The sequence below is a fragment of the Typha latifolia genome, chromosome 1 (assembly GCF_019914945.1).
Source record: "Typha latifolia isolate L0001 chromosome 1, TyphaL0001v2, whole genome shotgun sequence".
In the NCBI taxonomy this organism is placed as follows: domain Eukaryota; kingdom Viridiplantae; phylum Streptophyta; class Magnoliopsida; order Poales; family Typhaceae; genus Typha; species Typha latifolia.
The window spans coordinates 22,250,620-22,275,681 of NC_133086.1; the positions used below are offsets into that span (position 1 = coordinate 22,250,620).

The window sequence follows — 25,062 nt, forward strand, 5'->3', positions numbered from 1 at the left end:
TTATCAGCAGTTAGCTGTAATATTTATGGTCAAAAGCCCTTTTAATAAGTAGAGTATAATATAAAGTCTTGATATTAAATATACGAGGTTGTATTCTTTTGTATTATTCGTCGTCCTATATACGTCCTTTTTGTTGTTTCCAATAATATGAATTTAACATTTTTTTTATATATTACCAGGTGATTAGATTGAAACGCCTGGTGGGCTTCAATGTAATTAGCTAGATTTTACTTATTCTAAAGGTTTCTTTTGGTTTTTGTATTAAGATATTTTAAGGATAGTTTTATACATACATCTTAAATATGAATCAGGTATATCTATAATTTTAGTCGTATTTTATTATTTGATTGTAAAATATAATAATTAACTTGAACAAATTTATGTTAGAATTTGTGTTTGATTATTAAAATACGAATACCTATGTTAATTATAATATAGATCTTACTAAAAAAAATGTATAATTTTATTACACCCATAACTTATCACATAATTTATCTTATACAAAATTTAACCAAATTATATATATCTTAATTACAAAATATATTTAAGAATGATCTAATCTAGAATAAGTATTCTTTATGCATGAAATTGCTCGACAACCATAAGGGTTCATCTCGAATTGAATCGAACGGCTCAAAACGCCAATATTACCATTAGACGACTCTTATTAAGAGTAAACAAAAACCCAAATTGTAGGTTGATCGGTATTTCCAGTAATCAAACTCTATTAATTTTGGTATTAAACTGTAGACTAATTGTGGGCAGAATTCTCCTCGGATACCCCACTCGGGTTTGTAGGAGATTCTTACCAGATGAGTTTTAGGTTTGATTTATTGGCTACGTAGACAACGGCAAGAGGTGGTTGTTTATCTTGTTGTTTTGCTGCGGTCTTATTCTACTTTTCCAGCTCAGTGATGGTTACACTTCTCTTAATTAAAATCAATTAGAATTAATAAACAATATGGCAGCCAACAACTGTACCTTAATCAATTGACTGCATCGACTAACTGCCCATCTAATAGCATCACCATATGAGCTTTATATTCCACCTACCTCGTGTTTCACCATTTCATTTCTTTTCTTTTCTTCTGGGAGAGAAACAACCTCGTGTAATACCTTGTTCTTTAATTATTTTTCTTGACAAATTTGTCCAGAATCATTTGGAACAGAGATCCAGCGAAGAATTTAACCAAATTGTTTGAGGTTGAAATAAGAAATAAACTCCTATGATGCATATCCAAGTTGGTAGGGGGTTTCTTTCTTTCCTGTCGCTAATTATTATACCTAATCCAATATCCGCGTGCATATCCAGTTGCAGGTATTGAAGCTCAAGTTTAATCTGCAATTCATCAGACAGGCATAGCTTTTCAATTAATTAAGACTGACGTCTTTTTTCTAAGACGTTTTCTTACTAAAACGATGGAGGATTAGTTAGATCTAAGAATCATAATTAAATCAAAAGTAAATTGTTTCAGTTACCTTGATTTAAGGACCTTCAGATTCCGATGGCAAAGAAATGAAAGAACGATTTATTGCACTGGAATGTGAGGTTTCATAAGCTATACTTCTCAATCACTTTCAATTTGCATGCAATCTTGTATCACATACTTCAACAGAACACCAGAATAACATCCAGGTAACAACAATTGATAAACACAAAGGAATGAATCAGTGCGCCTTAAATAAATCTATACAGATCTACTTTCTGGAAGTAAAAGCTGCCCGCAGGGTAACCTCGTGATACTCTTCTTCCAGTAAATTTCACTTGCTCCTAAAATAATCTTGTCCAACCTAAAAATTTACTGCATTCTTCCATCAAAAAATTGCATACCAGTGGCCCAGGAAAATTGAGAAACATGGAGATCTGATCCAAGGCAAGACATCTTCCAACTTCATATATCAGCAGTTAATCTAGGCTACCCAAAGTTGTCTTAAGTTTGCATTTTCTGATGAGGGACTCAGTTTCCTTCACTCCATGTTATACTGGATGGATTACTGTGATCGACTTCGGTGACACTGACACATTATTGAAGGAAAAATAAACCTAGCTATTCAATCCTGCACATGCATTCAGGACATCGTGGATGTCTGTATATACTCCTTGCAATTGGCCTTTCATGAACCTGCTTAGTCTGTCTTATAGTCTTCCTCACTCTATCCTCAAACTCCTTCCACTCTATTGTACCATTCTTTGAGAAGATACTTGCTAGCCGACGCTTGTTCGGCCTAATTGTTGGAAGTTTTCCTCCACCGTAATACATACGATATCCTGAAACAAGAGATGATAACTGGCTCCCTGAATCTGTCATAGCAAATGCATCTGCAGCAGCACACATGATGAAGTCCAAGGCAGCTAACTGCAAAGAACAACTGACATGAGAATTCATCTTACTTGTCTGCTAACTTGAATGTCATTTTCTCACCCCCACATCCCAACAAAAGAAAAAAGAGTGATATGATGTCTCAAATAATATTCAACATCTGAATTCTAAGGTTTGTTAAACTGATATATTAGTTATTTTATCTTTGTTTTGATTCAAGTTCAATTAAATTAATAAAGCTGAGATTGTTTACTCTGCCAATAATCATACATGAAAGCTGGTGAAACATAGAGTATTAACAACAAGCTGCTGAAAGAGAGTCATAAATTTTTACTAGCTATTAAATTCAAAAAATTATAAGATGAACCTATCACTTTGTGTGTGTGTGTGTGTGTGTCTGTGTGCCATTAAATTTTGGATATCAGTGCGCTTTATGATATTATCCAACTCTGTATCTTACAAATACATGTCTTAAACTAATGCATCCAATAAGATGAATTAGTAAATCAGACATCCAGAAATATCACTCTAATAACCAAGAAACAGTTCTTAAGAAGAGTAAAGCACATTGAGTATTTCTTGCTGAAAGTTTTTGATGTTAATATATTACCTATATGGATATATCCACTTGTGTATATTACACAAGCATTCATATGCACATATATTAGATGGATACGTCATCACCTGCGTGCTCCTATATATTTCCATAACTAACAGGCAAGTATATGCAATCTTTAAAGGTTAACTACTTAAAATAACAATGATTAGATATCAGTCAATTTACCTGAGATGAATAATTTCGGAAGGGTTCAATTTCAGATGAAGAAAGAAGACTTTCTTTAGTTGCTATATTTGGATACAAACGACTTATAGCCGCCATTCTCAACTTTCCTCCATATATTTCGGCACCTGCAATATATATGCGTGTGCTACGTTTGAAACCAAGGGCAGCAAGCATAAGTACTGATTCTTCAGGTGTCAGAGGACATTTGCCTTCAGATCTCAAAAATCCAGCCGAAGGCACCCTGAATTAATAGGAAAAATAGTCAAAGTATTAAGGCAATAGACATTCAAGACATAAAAAGTGCACACATGTACTAAAATACAATGACATAAATACTGCCGCAGCCAATAAAGTTTAAATTTGATTATCATTCATACTTTGTGGTCTTCCTAAGAAGTGTCAATGCAGGAAAGTGGACAGCTCGGAATGCTTCTAACTCTTCTTCCTCATCCTTGCCACCACCAAAATAACACATTGAGTATGCCGCCATGTCAATTTCAAACCTGAGGTGCAAAGCTAAGTATTTTGCAGGAACCATCTTTTTCCCATCCGGAACTGCTTTATCTGTAAATTGACCAAGGAGATTATGTTCCAAAGGTGTTGAATATGGCCTATGATGTTGCATCCTCTGTACAAGCAAAGCACCAGTTTCTTGTATTTTATGAACAAATCGGAGAGCATGAAAGTTGCATCTGCACCGCAGCCTCTGAATATTCCTTTTGTTAGAAATATGTGCAAGAAGCATTTTGTCACATATGAGAAAGTAGTCGAGTTCCAAAGCAAATTATCATTAACCATTTATCAGCAATTTGTTTCTAATAAACAAATGTAACTAAAGCACCTGCCACTAATGGATTACAGCTTCCATTGTATAACTGATAACTCCTTAAAACTAGGGAGGAGATTAGAATGATAGTTCTTTCTTTGTCTGATCAAAGAAAAAGATGAGTATCTCTTACGGACACTGTAGGTCGGTAAAGTTTGCAGCATCCTTGGGAGTTGGGACTACATGTAGACTTGCATTTATTGCTACCCCAAACACAATTAATGAAAGCCTACCTTCTATTGGGTGGTGAAATTTTTTCAGAAAGAATAAAGCCAGAGATAGCATATAAACTTCATTTTGTTATGTGGATTTGAAGGCCCACCAGAATATTAAAGTGATTCCCATGTGCCAACATATTCACCATGGATTTGATACTTTTATTTGAGAACAAAAATAACTACTTTAAGAGATCATTGTGAAAAAAAAGAGAACACTGTGTCAAATGGATTTAATTATATACTTCTTTGCCAAACTAAAATCTTTATGGAGGTATAAGATTGAAACATGGAGTTGTTCCTTTATCCTAGTACATATCTAATAGTGCAAACATCCTTATGCCTCAGTAGTTCATCTAAATGGCGCAATAACATAAGCTCGTCCAAAAATACATAAGGGATACTGCAGCACCTAATATACTTTGCAGGAGTTGGTCAGTACAGTCATATTACTCCGATACACCACAATGTAGATGATGGCACATGGAACTCCTTGGTATTCCTAGTACCAAGAGGAAGTAGGTACAATTTGTGTAACGGTGGCATTTCTAGATTTGTTTCTTATTAAATGTTAATGTTATGGCTACCCCGATGAAAAAGATAAAAGCCTAGAAAGAGCTTTTATCATATATGTCAACCATTTATGCAACAACATCCTTTCGGCTGATAGAATTATAAAGAGCATTAATTGGCAAGGTTGTTTCCACCTGTTAGTCAGATTCCACAACATGAAGAACACCAAGATTTACTCCCCTGCTATGAATTGGCATTTCACATAAGGGGTTAACAACCTTCAAACTCATCCTGATGATCAAGAAACATGACGAAACACAATAATTTTGGTTGATCAACCTACTTCCAGAGAGATAACCGCTCCACAAAACCACCAACGAACAAACATAAAAAGAAAAGAAAATTATCAGAACCTTGTCCCTAATCCGACATTCTAGCCAGGTCTTTTGCACCATTCCATTCTATGGAATGCCCTCAATAAATCATTCCCTCTGCAAAGCCCAGGGAATCTCTGTGATATGACCATGAAAATAAAACTTAAAATTGGGTCCATTAAAAAGTTTAAATTAGAAAGTTTGTTAGCATTTTTGTGCCTGTGGTGGAAATGACAGGATTGCTAGATAAGTTCTTAAACACCAATAATTGCGTCTGCAATTTCAACCATATTAGCATAGCAGGTCAAAAGTGTAATTGCTCAGATAGACTTCAGTAAGCATTATAAACTTTAGCATACCTGCAGCTCAAATGGTATGGGGTCAAAAGCTAGCCGATTTCCAAACCCAACAAAATGAATGACCCTATTTTTCAGTAGGATTGGCAACACCTTTTTCACATAGAAACTTGGTTTTGACTCTTTCATGACCTCAGCATCAGTCACCTGATAACCAATTCATAAAGTCAAATTTACCTTCCTTATTATTTATTTAAGACATCTTTGAGATATACACTTACGAGGCTACTCATTGCCTCCAAGTCTAATGATTGTAGTTCCACAGGAAGCTCCTTCACAATCGGAATATCAGCTTTCAAGTCATTGATAAAATGTTCCTCCTGATATATATCGCTGAACTGGCTAGAAATAGAACTGAATGATGTTATTTTCTCTAACTTTTTATCACATATTGCAGACTATTTTTGAGCAAGAGCATCGTAGCAACACAATAGATAATTAAGATGGAACCATATGCTAGTCAGGAACTATAATGAATTGTTAGAAATTTATATCGCTGACTGTAAGCTCGTACCAGAGAAGCTATTACTAATATCCTTCGACTCCAACTCTGATTATGAATAACTTAATGCACTATCCAGCTTTCACATGGTGGAAAATCTATTAGCTTAATGTATAACAAAACTTAATGCCAGAAAAATTAATATATAAATAATCAGGCAATAGATATATTCACCGGTGTTACAAAGTAGCAAACTGAAGCAGATATATGAACATAGTAAAGAAAGTGTCAGCGAACAAAAAAATTAGTAGATTGAAAGTGATATAACTTTATCATAAATACTGTAGAAATCCAGACGGCATTTTATTTCACACTGTCTTTCCTTCTAATTCATTATCTTTTTGGCATTTCAAAGCTGACAATTTATTGCAGCTTATTGCTGAGAATGTAGTAATACATATACCTGCCAGTAAAGTGCAAACACCTTATAGCAAACATTTTATGTGTTGCTCATGGATTCACAAAATTGCAGTGAAATAATTATGATTTTCATGCAAATATACTGGATCCTTGGAAACAGAGCTATGCGGTAATTTAAGTAGCTTATGTGGCATCTTGTGGAGAACAAGATTATTGAATACATGGTGTCTTCTCTGTGTTGAGACATCTATCATTTGTTAAAATGAATATAACACTGGAAAGTTGTTTCGCCCATAAAAGTCAAATTTGATTACTGAGTTTACATCTACTAAACTAATTGTCATTTAATTTACATCTAATTGCATTCTAACATGCCACTGAAATAATAACAAACTTCTAGTTTGGTTTTCTAGGAGATTGGGGCAACATACTAGCACGTGACATTTCTAATATGGCTGCTAAAGTAACAAATTGCTAACTATAAAAATTGAAAATAAGCCTCTACAGAATGAAAGAATAAACTGAACACATTACAAGGAAACATGCATACCTTGTATCCCTCCAGACACTATTGTACAAAAATTTTGGGACGACAAGGGTTGCATTGAGCAAACGAGTAATAGCAACAGCATTGCAGATCTGTTAAAGTCAAAACAATGACAAAGTTATAAGGCATGAACTGGTAGAGATCAAAGGTCAAAACCCAAAATATTTTTTTTTTCTGTTTCAGAAAACTAAAACAGAGAGAACGTTTATATTTCTGTTCAATATAGTTATCGAGGTTGCTACAACGCAAAATATGATTACATCAAAAAGGGTCTAGCTAATATAGATGATTTTCAGCAATTTTAAGCTACTCAAGAAATTTCATCGACTAATAAAGAATTTTTATATCGTCTATTTACAGCTTCGCAAACCTCACTGATTAGTATCTAGAGTCGTCTACCATGAATCCAACGTCCACTTTCAAAATCTATTATCATGTAAGACTAATCTAAGCCCGAATAATTGAATAAATGCTAATGCACAAAAAGGAAAAGAAAATTTATTCAAATATCAAGTAGTGCAAAATTATTCTCTTTTCCCTTGGCAACCTAAGATCAACTCTCCGGAGACTTGCTCTAACTCCTAACTGCTAACACGAAGAAAGCAAAATCTATGCACTAGTCAAAATTGAATAATTGAATAAATGCTAATGCACAAAAGGAAAAGAAAATTTATTCAAATATCAAGTAGAGCAAAATTATTCTCTTTTCCCTTGGCAAAATTTTGCAACTAGCTATCAACCTAAGATCAACTCTCCGGAGACTTGCCCTAACTCCTAACTGCTAGCATGAAGAAAGCAAAATCTATGCACTAGTCAAAATGTTTATATTATATACCTTGTTATCCTTGTACATAACCAGGCACTAGAAACTCTAACTATTTCTCATCAATATTTTGATTGGCCTATTTAAAGAAGGAAATGCACTTATAGGAATCAAAACATATTCAGATTACTAAAAATTAAAAGGAATCCCCCCAAACAACAAATATATTACTATATAAGATTCTAAAATCAAAATTAAGATTGCAATGTTAGCAGCATGAGGCAAATCACTGTGGAAAATAAGTAGATATATATTCAAAGTGCAAATTCTTAGAAGAGGCCAAGATAGATAATCCATAATTTGACAATTTCACATTCTTCATAAGTGATAAAGAAGAATATAATCAGGGCTCCATAATACTAGGCACTGTACGATCACCAGTAGCAAAAGAGAACATCATAGCAGTAGGACTTCTTCCAGGATAAATGCTTACAGCCACTCGCTGCTGGTTTATGCCTCCATTTGCACTTATTATGATGTAACCATTCTTTCCCTCTACATAAAAAAATAAAAGCAAAGAGGAAAAGAACTCAACTTTAGGGATGAAAAATAACTGGGTTTAGTTGCCTTAACAAAGTGTCAAAGAATTGACATGTTCAGCCAACAATCGCCAAGTGTGGAAGATATATGTCTTACATATGTACCTATGGAATAGCAAAGAATATAAAACTGATGTTACCACTAGCTTCCCAATTTCGTTGGTCAGCACAAGGCTTCCATGAAACAGCAGAATCTAAGGGTTCCTCCCATAGATCTTGAGGCTCTGGCCTGCTCTCTGCCTATGTATTTTTATATCATCGGTAATGAAAACACAAAATCAAAATGAAGAGATATGTGGACTACATAGAGGCATCTCTTATAAATTGAGAATCTTACCTCTGCTAATGCATGTGCTGCCAAAGCAAGTAGTCTGGTGAACATGACTCTATGAACTCTTTTCCTTTTCCCATTACTACTTCCGTTGTCCTTCAAGCATTTGAATAAATAAAAACATGAGTCAGGTAAGAAACTATTGTAACACAATAAACACATTGTACAAAAGCTGGTAACTTTAAATGAGGTGGAATTGGAAAAGGGCCAATGGACTTCTTTACAGTAAAAAATACGGCAATAATAGAGGTTAAGACTGTTATGTCATAGATGATAGAGGTTGTATCATTATGTTCCAACCGGGTGGAACTTGTTAAAGAAAGCAGCCCAAACTAGATAATTTTGGCAGCCAGCTGGACAGGAAAACAGAAAAGAAAAGCAACTGAAAACCAGAATAATATGCTGCTTGGTGGCTATGCTAACATCCTATGTCCAAGGAACAACAGAAGGAACTCTACGATGGTGAATAAGTACAAGAATTTTTTGGGATCCTAGCTTATATATCTTCGATAGCTGCAAATTAAGACCTCTATCACACAAGCAGACACATGAATCCATGATCTAGAGTAAATTATATCGATATAAATTTTACCTCTAAAGTGTGACAAAGAAGAGCCCTAGCACCCAAGCCGGTGTGTTCAAGTTGAATAAATTGATTCAAAAGGAGCTCCGAAAATTGCAAATTTGAGTTTTTCTAGTCTTTTGCAACATAGTTCGCCCATATCTCTATTTAAGTCTTGTTTTCATCTTCCTTGCGCCTTAACAACCCTGATTCGGTAACTCCTTCCAAGCGCAGCCTATATTTTATTCTTTCATATCTTATCCTCATTTAGCCTACATACTATAATTTGTCATTCCATCTTCTAATGATACCTCCTAGATCCCAAAATTCTCATTTCTACGTATGGTGTGCATCACAATTACTAGCCTGCGTGAGTGAACTAAAGAGAGAAAAGAAGATGAAGAAGTAAACAGCGACTAATGAGAGTGTCATAAAAAAGAATAACAGAGTATTTGAAACAATGCACATACTATTCCAAATTACTAAAATATAAATATATCGTAAAATCCCACGAAACCAACCAGATAAGTTTGCGCTGTCGCCGTCCTGTTCAAGAACGCGGAGTCTTTGCCGCTAGGGCGCAAGGCCGGATCTTGAAGCCGCGAGAACATCCACCAGTTCATGAGGAAGAAGAATGCGACCACTCCGGACCACATCAAGATCCCCCTCGTCCTCCTCCTACCCTGCGATCCCTTCTTCCTCCTCCCCAAATGCTTCGGCCTAAGCGACCTCAGAGATCCGTATAAACCCCCGGGCGAGGGGAAGAGCGGATTAGATCGCGACGGCGAGGGGGATCCAAAGGAGAGGGGGCGAGGCGAGCTCGGGCGGCTTCTCGGTGTGGTGGAATGGGATCGAGAGTGGAAGATGGAAGACCTCGAAGAGGAATCGAGGGGTTCATCTTCCAGTTGTAGGAGGGATTCGAAGGTGGAGGACGGAGGTAGAGAGGAGTCGTCGGAAGCCATGGGAAGTACACTTCGGGACTTGGCTTCCGCCTTCCCAGTTCCAGTTTCCAGCTCGGGGTTTTGACCAATTACCGATTAGCCGAGATGAGACTTCGACGTCCAGTCCGGGCTGCAATTTTATGGACTTAGGCCGGACTGGCCTATAAACTTTCCAACTCCAAGTCCAAGGCCCAATACCAAGCCCAACAAAGGCCCAATACCAATTACCGACTCCAAGGCCTAAGCCCAATCAAGCCTCAGGCCTAGTTTTTTTATTTGTGTTGCATTTTTATCAGAAATTTTACAAACAAAAAGAAAATTAATTCTACATTTTAATTTTTAGATAAATTTATCATAAACATCTACCTGTTTTCTATTATTATTATTATATCTCAAAAAACCCTTAATTAAAAATTAAAATACCCCCTCATCTACCTTAAAATCTAGTCTTTCATTTATTCTTGTCTTAATCTAAGAGGATTTATTTGAGTGGCTTTTACTCTCCCAATTTTCCTCATTTTCCTCATTCAGGAGTTGCTCTTTGACCTGTAGAATATGAACCTTGAGTCCACGGCATTAAGGTCATTGTACATTGAACTTATTTATATGGTAATTAATTGTTAAGAAAATTAATCGCATAATCTTTTTAAGATATTTTAAGCAAAATGCATGAATTGAATGGTGTGAATTATATAAAGACAATATGTAGAGTGTTTTTTTTTTATCAATTTTGCTTAATTTTATTAACTCCCTACCATATGGGTGTTATCAGTAAACCAACCCCTGTATTTTGTTTGTATTGAGATTTGCAACACTATGCTTATATTATGCATAATCGCCATAATACTTCTGCTTAAGTTAACTTAATAGAATCATTATCTCCTCGGATAGACAACTATACTGAGGGGCAATTATACTCTCACATAATATTATGATATCTTTAGTTTTCGAGTTGCCAGAAGTACATCAGAACTCCAATTCCTGTCATCCCCAATTATCTTAATATGGATGAAGAAGAAGTTGTGATTGCTTAATAGTGGGAAGATTAATTGGTTCTTTACCAATCTGTCAGAAAATCTTTTGGGTCATGACAAATGCATGGATAGTTGATGTCCTCTAAAATCTATAATCTATTCATTGAAAGCTTTGGATAAAGGGGTTCATGACAAGGGCATGCAAGCATAATGCTTCTTCTCCAAACAAATATCTTATCTTGCTTGATTTCTTTCTAAACTTTTACAATTTAATTGCAGTGTTTTTTTTTTCAGTTGTCAAGATTGAACTTTTGAAAATGAAGTGTGCATATATATTTTTTATAATCAATGCATATTTTACTGTAATAAATACAAACAATATATATATTAATTAAAAAACAAGATATAATTATATTGCGAAAGGCAACTTAAGTGTACTTTTAAAAGAGAAAAAATAGTACAAAGAAAGCTGCTTGCAGAGCGAGTGTAGTCCACCTCGGCAAAACTACAGAGCTGGGAGAAAGAATGAGCACATCTTGTGCTCATTCTCTTTATCTTTGCCTGTCTACTATCTTCCTGCTCAAATTGGTGTCCACCTAGATTAGCATTGAAAACTTATCCTTTTGCTCTGCAGAGGCATAGTGCTCCACTTTATAGATTTCCAAGTTTCTCTTCTTTCTTTGGTGCTTAAATGGTGTTTCTTTTCTATTCGCCCTTGCAGCTTCTGTTTTAATTATTATTATTAATCCATACTTTTCTTCAGAATATGCTACAAATCTACCAGTTTTGTAGGTAATGTTGAGACATATATAATATGAAGTAACTCACTATATTTATATTCTGCTATAGATTTAAGACATATTATAAATATTTCCAAGCTTCTTTACTCAGCAAAGGCAAACATTTATCATTCTCTTTACCTAGATCACTGGATAAGATGCGGCAATAAGAAGTGCTTCTTTCCGAGCTTTTCTGTCATCAGTTATGCTTGGTCTCAGGAAGCATCTCTTCTACTGTCCATTTGTACAATTTTAAAACAAGAATATGGTATGGTAATTTAATTCCACTGTGTAGTTTGATTCTTTAACCAAAAGAGTTCTTCTGCAAGAGCCCTCCAAGAATCACACAGGAGGATCCTTTGTGGGTCCAGAAGCTAGCGTTTGGCAAGGATTCTTAGATAAGATCCCTGAAGCCCGGGAAAAAAAGAGAGCATATGTACATGTCTCTTGCTATTAATATAATGTTAGAGCTAATCAAATTCCTTTACGTAACCGATGTTTAGATACCAGAAACCAAAAGGAGAGCCTTTCCTTTTCAGAAGAGAAACAGAATAGCATTGTTAGCTATAGTTAGGACAAAAATTAGCTAATAAACAAGTTCTTGCGATGGCTCATCAGAGTCCACTAAGGGAAAGATGCACTTCTGATATGGAAAGTGGTTCGATGGTAGCTCCACAATGAGAACATACTAGTGAAAGCATCATGCTGGAGATTGGAAGGTATGTATTGGTTAAGTTTTCTATTTTTAATTCCTGATCTGATTCATAAAAAGAGGGGTAGTGAGCTGAATAATCTTAGACTTGCAGGTTATGAAACAGTCGTGAAATCCTTGAATCTCTCTACTTGTCCTCCTCATGGCTGTGGAAAAGAAACCAACAGGCCTAAGTAGATCATGCATTCTTATCATTGGTAATGCTTCTTTCATATCTATCTCTTGTGCAATAGAATGTCAAAAGGCATCATTCTTTGTCTTGGATTTGTTGTTAGTTGTGGTAATCAAATGTCCAAAGAAGTAACACTAATCTAAAGTTATTCATCTGATGCAGTGGTGGCTAGTGCGGAAAGATTTGCATATAAGGGAGTGGCTTCCAACTTGGTTACTTATCTCACAGATGTTGTGAAGATGAGCACGTCTTCGGCTGCGAAGAGTGTTAGCGCTTGGAATGGTGTCACTTCCATGCTTCCTCTTGTAAGCGCGATATTTGCTGATTCATACTGGGATCGCTATTCCACCATAATGGCATCTTCCTTTCTATATGTCGTGGTATATTTCTTGATGAACCAATTTGAGATTATTCCTAGCAGAATTACTTTTTGATGGCAAAATTTGTTTAACGTAGTAATACAAATGCTTCTATGACTGCATGAATACTGCAAATCTGATGAACTGTTGTAATTGTTCTCAAGCATGAGATTTTGGAACTTCAATCCATTTAGGTGATGATGATTTGGAGTGTGATGTCAAACCATTTTTCAATCTCTTTGTTTTTTCCCCCTGGAAGGATGAGCTAAACAGAATCCAGGCTCGAAATATGGTCAACTTTTTTTTTACTCCTGGCATATATCTCAATTTTATATCATAGTCCATTTTTTTCAAATCAAGTGCAGAAGAATCTATAAATGTCTATGCTCTCTTTGCTCGTTTCTTCTGCTAGATATGACTATGTGAGGTTAAGTGGGATGAAGTTTCTGCACTGTTGTACCTGATTACAAAGTTTATCAGCATTTTCTTTGGGCTTTGGTCAATAGAGACATACATAAATAAAGAGTTGAATATTTCTTACAAGCAACCAAGTACTAAATATATGAGTTTTACTCCTGTTACTGCAATTTGTACTCTATCAGGCTACATAAAAAACATTTCAATCACCATGTTCATATCAACAATTGTTCTCTCTATAACTAGTTTTCTTTCTTCCTATCAGGGCCTTGTGGGACTAACTTCATGGGCTTTACTTCATGCATGGATGCCATGCTCTTCATTGTTTCTTCCCCTCTACTTAATCTCCATAGGGCAGGGTGGATACAATCCATCCTTGCAAGCATTTGGAGCAGACCAATTGGAGCTCGAAGACGACTTGCCTTGCGGCAAAGGGGAAGAGCAAACGAAGACCAAGAGTTTATTCTTCCAATGGTGGTACTTTGGTATATGCACTGGCAGTCTTTTGGGGAACTCTATCATGTCTTATATCCAAGATACAGTTGGCTGGGGACTAGGATTTGGCATCCCCACTGGTGTGATGGCATTGTCTGTGGCATCCTTCTTGTGTGGAACTCGTTTTTATGTGCACAAGCAACTCAGGATCCATAATGAGCACACAGAGAGCACCATCCAAGCCCTCAAGGATGCTGTCAGAAATATTATGACACGAAAGGTCCGCTTGCCATCAAGAGATGAGGATGCTATGGAGCTTGAGTGAGCTCTCTGGATTGAAAAAAGTTATAGTTAACAAGCATCTAATAGTTCTACTAGAAATTAATCTACTAGTTTTATTCTTACTTATATGCAGGTTACAGGAGGAGAAGCCTCTTAGAGATGACTTCAATGATTTTAAAGGCGTTGAAGGAAACTTCATCAATGTTGATGAGCCGCCTGGAGTCGCCAAAACAATATTGAGGCTTTTGCCAATTTGGACAATGCTCTTAATGTTTGCAGTCATCTTTCAGCAACCAGCAACTTTCTTCACAAAGCAAGGCATGACAATGGACCATACCATTGGGAGAAGCTTTGTGGTCCCTCCAGCTACACTTCAAAGCGCGATTACTATTTCGATAATAATGCTGATGCCTCTGTATGATAAGCTCATTATACCGTTCTTGCGTGTTCTTACTCGAGATGAGAAGGGAATTACTGTGCTCCAACGGATTGGTATAGGTATGATTCTGTCGATCATAGCCATGGTTGTTGCGGCAGTAGTCGAATCAACAAGGCTTGATATAATTAGGAAAGAAGAATCCTTTGAACCGCTATTGCCAAAGACACAACTGAGCATCTTCTGGTTGCTGCCTCAGTACATTCTTTTGGGGATTTCTGATGTCTTCACAGTTGTTGGAATGCAAGAATTCTTTTACACTCAAGTGCCTAACACAATGAGAACCATCGGCATAGCGCTCTACCTAAGTGTCTTCGGCGTGGGAAGCTTTGTTAGTGCTCTGATGATCTCAGTTGTGGAGATGATCACAGGTAAATATGGCAAAGAACACAGTTGGTTCTCTGATGATCCAAGGGAATCTCGGCTTGATAACTACTATTGGTTTCTGGCTCTGCTAGGCTCTATCAGTTTTCTGATCTTTGCATACTTGCGTAGATTTTATGATAGTGTGAATGATTAAGCAAGATGACACCCAATGCATTAATTCAGCTCAAGTTCAATCCAATCTGTACAGTGCTCTGGATCACTAGAAAGTGAATTTATTGCAAACCAGTATCAGATCGTCCAGTAAAGTTGCAAATCCTCTGAATCAGTATTGATACAAATCTCTCAGTACAGCATGCTGGATCATACTTCCATGCCACAGTTGAATTGTTATTTCTGCTCTCCAAGGAAGACTGTCAAGGAAAAGTTGCAATCTCTTTCGAATAAAGCAGAAGGAATCTATTTTGGTGGATGGTAATCTCTTTCGAATAGACCAACGAGTCTATTAGGATAAATAGCTCAACAGTTATTCCGGTTATAACAAGAACTAGAGAGTACTGTGCTGTATAATTATTTCACAGAAACAATACATAAAGCTGAAATGCTGATGCAACTTATCCATAAACACTTACATCACGACCAGTTATCCACATAATTTATACTTCTATATTCATCTACATAACGTGAAAAGAATCAATCAACACAGAACTAGATATGAAACAGCCCAAAAGATAATAAAGCTAATCAAGACACCTAGCAATTTCTATTAATTTTTTTCTCACACACAAACAACAAAGAAGAAAAACAAAGAGAAATAACAGAGGACATGCTCTGCTACTTCCGGGTCTTCTTCCGATACTTCTCCTTGATCCACTGGAGGCCATTAGTAGTGCCTTCCTTCACCTTCTTAATTCCAGTGGAAGCAATAGCCTTGGTCTTCTCCATGGCCCTCGTCTTATCATGACTGGTCTTCTTCCCCGACACCGGCATGGGATCGCCGCTGTAGTCCCATTGATCTGCCCACGACGTACCAACCGAGCTGCTCCTCTCCATTAATGAGAAAGCTGGCTTACTTCTAGTTGAGCTTTCTTTCCAATTAAAAGTTAGACGTTATGCCCGTTTACAACTATCCAGACAGGAGATAGCCAGCAGGGAACCTTATAGAGATGAGGCTAGAGGGGTTCGTCGTAGATGCGCGTACTTTGACGAGAGGAAGAGTTGGAATAGAGAATAGAGGTGATAAAGAAGTACGATCAATTTGAAGGTAAGGATGATCGGTTGCTATGTGTATATTAAATGTTTTGATTCGCTCATTGCTTGCGCTGTCTATGTTGGACCACTGAACACCATAAGGAAAAGTCTACATACCAACACATAGGATGCAGTCAGCAAACTAACATATAAGTAGTTAATATCTAACTCCTTTTCTTTTCTTTTCTTCTGGCTAAAAAACTGGGCTAATAGAGCTAAAAGTTATTTACTTTGACCATTCTTCGAATAGGGATAACAATATGACGAAAGGAAACCTTTGATGACTTCTTCAAAATCCTAATTTAACTTGCATGATATTCTCGCAAGAAGAAAACCATCATATACGTGTGTTTGGTGGACTTTCGAGGTTGCTTCTGGAAAAAATTTCTCCTTAGTCGACTAGATAACCTGTCATGTCTGGCCATCATTTATCGCGCTCAGCTATTCTAGAAGGCCTAGAAGCTTCTAGAATTCTGCCCGAGGACGAAGAACCTCCAGAAATGCGATATGGTTCAAACAACTTCATCCATTATAGTGAAGAATTTCTCAGCTGTCTTGTTTGGAAAAAGCAATCTGTTTGACATAGAAGAAAAGCCATTGAAGTAGCATTTTTTTCAATATGACAAGAAGGATATCAAAACTCACTGTACGAAACTACAATCTACAACGATGTGTCAAGTATAATCTGATAGAAAGACATGATGATTTCATGAAAATATGGAGCCTAGATGTCTGCTGATCTAGCAATGAAGTCTACAATCTTGTATTCTGGGCGTGAATCAGCATTCCGCAGGTACTTGTCATACAACCATCTTGAGATGTTTAAAGCATCACCAGTGGCTTTAACTGTGAAGATATTCCTACTGCTCTGCCATTTATTGGTAAGATGAATCCAGTCTCTCCGCCAATCCTCTAATGGGAAGCTCTCCCCTTTCACCATGCTTTCCAGCAGGTATTTGAAGTAAACAGCTGCCCGTGGCCCATAGTAGTCTTGTAGAAGACCACTCCAGTACTTGTTTCCTGCAGTGCAACTTGTTATTAATAGTATTGCACCAAAATGAGTATCAAACTGTGAAATATAGCACCCACCGTAATCACGTAATAGACTTGCTTCTGTCTCTGTATTGTCAAACCACATTGTTATTTGAGTTCTCGCATTCCACTCAAACTGCAAAATGTGATAATTGTAAATTAGCGATAACACTACTAGGGTGATTTGCAAATTCTGAGGGGTCAAAGTGCACAAATAATGGCAATACCTGCTTCTCCTGTTTCAGACCTTTTGCAAGGCTCTTAGCACTCTCTAACCAAGGCCCAAGCAAAAAGCCCTCGTGGCAGGCCAAAAGCATGTCCAAGTCTCTGACAAGATCAAGAAAGTGCTGTGTGTGGAAACTAACTTGGTTGACATCGTTGAATTTATAGCCTTCTATTGCCTTCAAGAAAACCTGGTTTGCATACTTTGCGAGAGCTTGTCGAGTTAGATCCACAAGATCATACCTGTGGATGGCAATAAAATCCAATGTCCCTAAGGCAATTAATGCACAGATGGCTGAGCTGACAAGTTGTCTGAAAATAGCATACTAATGGGACAATTTTGAAATGTACAGAATGTAAATCTGAGACATGACTTATAACTAAAAAACTAATCGTAAACAAACAACTAAAACATATTTTAAAGATATGCTTGAATAAATCTTTCACCTCACCTGAAAGTGCTCTTCTCAGACATTTCATCTCCATTTTCAAGAAAAAGTTGTAATGCATGTATGACATCACTCGTTGAATACCACAGATGTGGCTGTTCATATTGATCAGACAGGTCCTTCAAGTAGTATCTTTCTGATAACTGTTGATTAGAATGAGGATACATTGCACCTTTATGTAATTTTGGCACTGAAATGATGAAAGGATTAACATCTGGAAATGCTAATATGATATCTCGGTTTTTATCCTGTTACAAAGTTTCAAATCAAAAAAGTATTGAATTAGGAACTTATTTAGATCTTCTCATAAAAAGATTATGCAACAGAGACAATCTGAAATGCCTCCTCTAATTCATGCACGCACGCACGCATGCACGCATACAAGCTTCGATTGAAACCTGGTAATTCAGTCATCAGTTTCACACATAATATTTCAGGCAGGTTGTTATGAAAAAGATGTGCTTCAAGGGAGAAAAAAAAACAGTGAAAAAGGAAAAGTTGAGTAATTTTCACCAGAGAATATAGAAGAGAATTGAAAGGTGATATGATAATAAATGTTTATCTTGAAGCTCACATATTAGTCAAACAGAGCAAATATCTACAAATGTATAGCACACAACAGAAGATGGAACGAGTATAATGATCAAAAGTACATAATCTTCAAATAAATAAAATATGCTAATAAGTAAGCATTAAGGAGATCATGGTCTTTAATCAAACCTATGGGCTAATTCAGCTCAAATCCCAGTCTGAGAGTGGTTAATCTCTTAGAACCCTTCCTTCATATGCCAAAAATAGACTTGACAGCCTTTCCATGAACATGAATTACTTCTTTGGTCAACTATTTCAAATGGAGATTCCGAGAATGGTATTGAGCTTGGAATCCAACACTATATTGAACTAAACTACCTTAACAAGGATAATTTAAGGTTGAACTAGCAAAACTAAGAAGTGGAGGCGCTAAACAGTCAAACTCATCTTTGACCTTTTGAAGATTTTCACATGCAAAGTTTGACTATTCAAGTCCCTCCACTCCAGATTTCTACATTGACCAATTTTTATCTATAAATTGCCATGAAGTAATAAAAAGTAAGGATGGCAGTGCCGGTCAACACGCCTGTGTGCGTCCAACACGGCATATAGAGCTTTTTTTTAAAATTTTCATCAATCATCATCAAATTAATTTTAATTTCCATACATATTCAATATTTATATCATATCATATGAGAATTATAAAATCTCTATTTGTATTAAAACTATGTGAGACGTTACAATAAACAATGCTATCAGTAAATGAGTTCGGAAGATTACCGATAGTATTTAGTGCGACATTCTTGTGTAATTCTAATGCCGGCAAATGAAGTCTTTAATCCTTCTCATTATGCTACGTTCAACTAGATATTAGTTTTAATTATTGAATAATTATCAATTAATATTATGTATTGAATGTTATTATATGTTCAATTATATTATGAAGTACTCAATCAGATTATAAAGTGTTCAATCATTAATATTACCTTTAATAAATATATTCATGTATTCAATTATATTATGTGTTGAATAATAATTATATTTAACTATTATTTTATCTTTAATAAATTAGGTCATTCACAAAAACAATCCAAAGATAAAACACTATAATATAGATTTTAATACATATATTTTGTCAGAATCAGAAAAAAAAAATTAGGGGTTGAGAGGGGAGGGTGCACGTGCTCTGCACATGCAGCCCCTCCCCTCTCCCTCTCCGACACGCGACGAGGCGCTGATAAGGGGGGATTTCATCTAATCTAAATCGGATTAGATTTGATCATCTTCTAATCTATAAATTAAACCCTAATCCTCTCTCTCCTCAACTCCTCCCCCAGCCTTCTTTTCCTCCATCGTTTTCTTTCTCTTCTCTCCGTCGGAGTCGTCGCTGTGGGATTAGATCGCCGGAGCATCGCCGGAGGATTTTAGGACCACCACACTCCTTCCCGGTGAGCCCTCTCTCATCCCTCTAGTTTAATTTAAATTTAAATAGGTAAATCAGAAATACCTAATTCGCGGAATTCGGCCTCGTCGGCAAATTTGGCCGGCCGGCGGCTTCGGGTCGCAACCGCATCGTCACCGGAAGCTTCGTGCTCCAAGCCGGTGTCGGTGATGTCTTCTAGGGAGCCCTCATGGCTCCGATTGACGTCGACTTCGATTTCGGCCGTCGGTGGTGAGTTCTCCACCTCGTGAGGACGACGAAGTAGAGAGAGAGAGAGAGAGAGAGAGAGAGAGGGAGCCGGTTGTAACCCGCCGCCGGCAGAGTCACCGGCGACCACTCTCTCTAGTTTTCTCCCTTCCTCGTGTCGGACGCGCGAGAGAGAGAAGAAGGGGTGGGTTGGGCTCGGGTTTAACCCAAGCCAACCCCCTTTTTCTTTTAAATTCAGGTTGGGTTCGGGTTCGGGTTTGGATTTCAGATCCACAGACCCGACCCGAACCAATTAAATTGGATGGGCTGCGGGCTAAACCGCAGCCCAATCCATTTTCTCAGCTAGGCCTTGGCCTAGCCCGATTAGTTTCTTTTGGCTAAGCTTTGGCCCAGCCCGATTAGCTTCATTTTTGGAATGGGCCGAGCCAGCAGTAGCCCAGCCCAATCCAATAGGTAAATTTAAACCCATTTTATTCTTTTTGGTTTTTAAATTTTAAAAATATTATTATTATTCAAATTAAAATTTTTATTATTATTTATTATTGTGGTGATTTTTAGTACGTGAGCTAGAGATTTGAGATTTCGGTTGTCTTACCTATACTCAGGTGAGTGGGATCACTCACATGTTTATTTTATTGTATTTCGTATCTTAGTCAAACCATGTAAATTTTCTGTGCAATTTATTTATTTCACCCTTACGTGTAAAAATTAAATTGTTGCAATTTCTGTGTGAAAATCTATTTATTTCATCTTTACGTGCGAAAATTTAATTGTTATATTTTCTGTGTGCATTTAAATATTATATTCAGTGCATCACCATTCTTCGTGCAAATATTGAAATTTGTGAAAAAAAAAATAAGACTAGTATTGGTACAACTTAGAGAACAGTCCCGGTATAAATCGTTTGTGATTTTCCGTGGTGACTCAAGTCTATCTGGAAGTCCAGGGGAAAGTCCTAAATTAGATCACTGCGGTGACTTTTTTAGGTGACTCTGGCGGGGTTAGAAAACAGTCCTAGGATGAATGAAAAAATTTCTTAGGTGACTAAATTTTCTCAACGGTTAGAGAAAAAGACAGAGTGTGTTTATCACAAGGTGATACCCTCTGATGACCCTAACCGGATCAGCTATAAAGAAAAGTCCCGACCGTCATCTCGAGGTGACTTCTAGTTGATGTGGATCCACGGGATTTAGACCCATTGAGACACATGACAGTATAAATATCAAAAGATGTTAATATGTTGAAAATGTGCAAGGTTACAAATTGTGACATCTCTCTATTGTTATCATTGTTATTATTTAGAGAGCATGCCTATTGCATATTGTTATAGATATTGTTGCTTTTAGTTTAATTTATTCAGCATTAATATGAATTAAAAATTATTTGGTTTTCGAGTGGATTCCACTCACTGAGCTATAATTGTTGGCTCATGGTTCTATTGTTTTTGTATTTGTTTATCTATTTCAGGTAATAGTCAGCGGGGCGACTGAGCGAGATGTATCCGGACTCCACCTCCACTTAAGATTCACCTATTTACCTTTCCGCTCTTTTAGATTTTATGCTTTAGAATAGAAGTTTTATTCATTTAGTTTAGAGACTCAAAAACTTTAACATTGTTTTATCTTTATTGCAATTAGTTATAAAATTTAATAAAGCATATTTTCATTTTGTTTATTTATTTTGCCATCGTACACGTAGAGAGTATTAATAAGACTTCGTGCATCTCAAGTATATTGAGATGCATGGCCAGTCATGATTTCTATTTTGGGTCGTGACATATTTAATCAAAAATAAAGATTAGCATGCCGAAAACCTAAAAACATCTCTAAATATTTTAAATATTTTATTACAAATATTATAGATGCGTGCACTGGCACGCGGGGGCATGCCGACGGTGGCATGGCCATCATTGATAAAAAGTGTACAACTTTGAGATAGCATATCTGGAAGGATATCCAAACAAATGACATTGAGTCTTTTATAGTTTGTTCCATGTGAATTCATATAAGAGATTTCTCAAATGACCACTATTGAAAAAAATTCTTACCTCTGTTAGTGGATTCAAACTTCATGCATGCAAACATGAGGTGATCTAATATCTATGGACCACTAAACATGAGTCAATACATCAGTTTAGGCAACTTGCTACATATCAGAAGCAGGGTTTCAGCTTCAAGAATTCTTGCATTTGAGTTGAAGAGTTTGTGATTCATTCAGTAACAGGCTAACAGCATGTAAACTTCTTTAGTCTAGTGAACAGATTATTTTACACAGGATCCTCTGATTTACTTTACTTGCATGAAAGTTTGTGTGGTGATTGACTGACTTGTTTCTGATTAAGATATTTGATGAGTACATTTATTCTCCTCCTCTAGGATTCTGCATCTAACACTAGGGAATGATAGAAAAGATTAAGAAGTACAAGACAAAACTATAGAAGTAGAACTGTGTGAGAATACTCATCGAGATTGCACCTGTTATATGACAATTATATTTAGTAAATTCACAACTTACATATGCACCATCAGTGCAATTATAGAGAGTATGGTATAATATTCTCCATGCATCTTGCAATCCTTTAATATGCTTTCCATATCTCCTTGTTGCATAGACATCAACCCACATCTGAAAAGTATTAAAGATATCATTAAGAAATGAAGAAAAGAAGCATGCACTTGTTTCGTTATCTCTGTAATTATATGTATCCACTGTACTCCAGATTTTTTTAAGTCCGACTAGCTTGCAATGCAGCCTCACCTTGAGGTGCTTTGCTCAAATTGACAAGTACTCACACCCTCTCAAATATATACAAGCCAAAACTCATAAAAAATGGGTAGTCCACTAATGATCAATATCACGCGATCATATTAAGATGGCAACATATGTAGTTCTTTCAAACTAATGTGATTGTTCATCTACCTCAGCATCTATATAAAAGATGAAATGTAGGAACATTACAATCTTTCTCTCCAGAAGCACAATTGCTTCTTTTTATTTTCTTTCTTTTAAATCTTTCATAAAATTCAATCTATAAACAACACCTTGTCCTGCAGAATAGCCTTCACTATCATAACTTATAGCTTTCATTGTTACCTTCATTGCCATAAGCCCATAACTCATAGATAATTGGTTAATAGCAAAGATTCTTATTTAACAAACTGGTTACTTGTTGAGCTCTACAGATTATTTTTACTACTATAAACATATTAAGTGCATGCATTGATATGTTTTTGATGTAGTCAACTGGAATTACTGTTGTTGCAATAGCACTTGGCTCTACTTCTACAAATGTACTTTTGTATATATGCAGCATAAGATTATATTCTGATTATAGAATATGATTGAAATTTGGATGATAATGATCTTCATAATTTTGTAATTACTAGAAGTAATTTGGTTTGAAATTTTTTCTCACTTATCTTACACCAAATTGATCAGCATACTTGTCAAACATGATTCACATCCTAGTCTTTCCGGTAATCCAGCCTGAAAGCTTTTGGTGTCCATAATGAGTTTCAAACTTAAAATAAGTTCGGACAACATAAATCCTATTTTCATGAATTTGACAATAGAAAGGTCTTTTATTGATTCCCTTATGATGTAAATAACAATGTAATGCTAAAGGAATGGATAATGATCAAGTAAACCAATTTGGTGACCTCAAACTTGATGAAAGAAGTCCAGCCTATAAGTTCATGCCTTCATAGCTCATTGCTACGTGAAGAGGAATCAAGCTAGTGAAAGAAACAAAATCAAAATATGGGGAAATTAAATATATTGGATATCTATGAGTAACTTCTTGTTACCTTGACATCTATTTGCTCATGACGAAACGCCATTTCAGACATGAGATCATAAACAATGGGATTTTGCTCAATGCCTTCCATACACATCCCAACACCAACCTTCAATGTTCAAACAAAGAAATAAGTTTGTAAATGCAGCACATTGATAGCACATAATTAGAATTCTTCAGAATCTCTCAAGAGAATAACATGCCTATGTAAGAACTATGATATGACAATGGTGTTAGAACATTCCAACAAAAAAGTCGATGCAAGATATATTTACTAGAATAGATACATATGTTAGATAAACAGAAACAAGAACTAAGCTATTGACTTTAATGGAGTCCACTCAAATTCTCAAAACAAGAACTAAGATATATTCTACTTGATTGATAATTTATCCAGCCATAGAGCCATGAAAAGGAACTTAGAAGAGAACAGAACACTTCAATTTATGAACTTGTGATAATTATTTACAAGAGATGTAATAGTTTTGACTTTTGAACAGAATTGTTAAAGAAATTGATGGTAGAAAATGTTAATATATGGTGAAATATGCATAAACACAGGAAATATTTATGGAGTCTCTAGTTAAGATACCATCATGCAAGTTCTCCATTTAATATACTTTTAAGTTTAATATATAGATATTAATATGTACAAATAAATGCATACAACACATGCACCTAAATTTCTATGACCCTAAATCCTGACAATGAGGCACCTAAATCATTTATGAGGAACACACACTAAAACCAAAAGCCCTAGTAATGTCCCATTGTTCATTACACACTCGTGTCACGGGTTCATCCCTACAAGTTCATTTGGTCAACTACTTGTGTAGGAGAACAGTATGTACTTTCTGAAAGACCAAATTATCTGCTGCTTACCATTGTTGAATTATCACTTAACCGAGCTTCAACAGGTCCATATGCAATAGCATCTAAAATGCCATACATCTCAATGTTTCCAGCAAAATTATGTAGCATGCACCTGCAAATTAATTGATAACACTAACTTATCTGCGAGCCAGATAGAATAGTAAACAATTTTGGAAGTAGAAGTGTGTAAACCAGAAGTAGAGAACTGAAGAACTTTCCATATGTATGGAACACCGTAAAACTGCTCAGATGTGATCCATATTGGTTTGACTTCAGCATATAGATCAAGAACAATCATTTGACCAATAGGAATAGAATGCAAGAGTGCCTACATATCACAGACATCATAAGTAAAAAGATAAAAATGGGAACTAAA

At 36.1% G+C, this 25,062-nt stretch overlaps 3 protein-coding genes across 5 annotated transcripts in view; 1 reads left to right on the top strand and 2 right to left on the bottom strand.

The window, feature by feature from the left end:
• Nucleotides 1-1,506: 1,506 nt before the first annotated feature.
• On the bottom strand, nt 1,507-10,242 carry LOC140799415 (O-fucosyltransferase 2-like). 2 transcript variants are annotated; one of them, XM_073153758.1, is made up of 10 exons: nt 9,575-10,242; nt 8,498-8,587; nt 8,301-8,400; nt 8,055-8,116; nt 6,802-6,890; nt 5,611-5,731; nt 5,393-5,536; nt 3,483-3,811; nt 3,106-3,346; nt 1,507-2,357 (listed from the first exon to the last, which is right to left on the bottom strand). In XM_073153758.1, the coding sequence occupies exons 1-10, from the start codon at nt 10,013-10,015 to the stop codon at nt 2,049-2,051; spliced, it is 1,926 nt and encodes a 641-aa protein (XP_073009859.1). In that variant the 5' UTR covers nt 10,016-10,242; the 3' UTR covers nt 1,507-2,048. The 2 variants fall into 2 exon arrangements, with proteins under 2 accessions (XP_073009859.1, XP_073009868.1); XM_073153767.1 differs by lacking the exons at nt 8,055-8,116; nt 8,301-8,400.
• A 2,088-nt stretch (nt 10,243-12,330) lies between these two features.
• On the top strand, nt 12,331-15,511 carry LOC140783472 (protein NRT1/ PTR FAMILY 5.8-like). Of its 2 annotated transcripts, XM_073130378.1 has the most exons (5): nt 12,331-12,466; nt 12,554-12,656; nt 12,794-13,011; nt 13,673-14,163; nt 14,258-15,511. In XM_073130378.1, exons 2-5 carry the CDS (start codon nt 12,602-12,604, stop codon nt 15,078-15,080), a joined length of 1,587 nt encoding a protein of 528 aa, XP_072986479.1. In that variant the 5' UTR covers nt 12,331-12,466; nt 12,554-12,601; the 3' UTR covers nt 15,081-15,511. The 2 variants fall into 2 exon arrangements, with proteins under 2 accessions (XP_072986479.1, XP_072986471.1); XM_073130370.1 differs by lacking the exon at nt 12,331-12,466 and having other exon boundaries at nt 12,473-12,656.
• A 1,132-nt stretch (nt 15,512-16,643) lies between these two features.
• Nucleotides 16,644-25,062, bottom strand: part of LOC140783464 (alpha-N-acetylglucosaminidase-like) — a 30,768-nt gene continuing 22,349 nt past the window's right edge. The window contains exons 12-19 of the mRNA XM_073130358.1: nt 24,904-25,014; nt 24,696-24,797; nt 23,824-23,922; nt 22,532-22,642; nt 17,842-18,086; nt 17,395-17,632; nt 17,225-17,303; nt 16,644-17,155 (exon numbers count right to left, since the gene is read on the bottom strand). Coding sequence (XP_072986459.1) covers nt 16,860-17,155; nt 17,225-17,303; nt 17,395-17,632; nt 17,842-18,086; nt 22,532-22,642; nt 23,824-23,922; nt 24,696-24,797; nt 24,904-25,014 — 1,281 coding nt within the window. The 3' untranslated portion in view covers nt 16,644-16,859. The remainder of the gene's footprint in view (nt 17,156-17,224; nt 17,304-17,394; nt 17,633-17,841; nt 18,087-22,531; nt 22,643-23,823; nt 23,923-24,695; nt 24,798-24,903; nt 25,015-25,062) is intronic.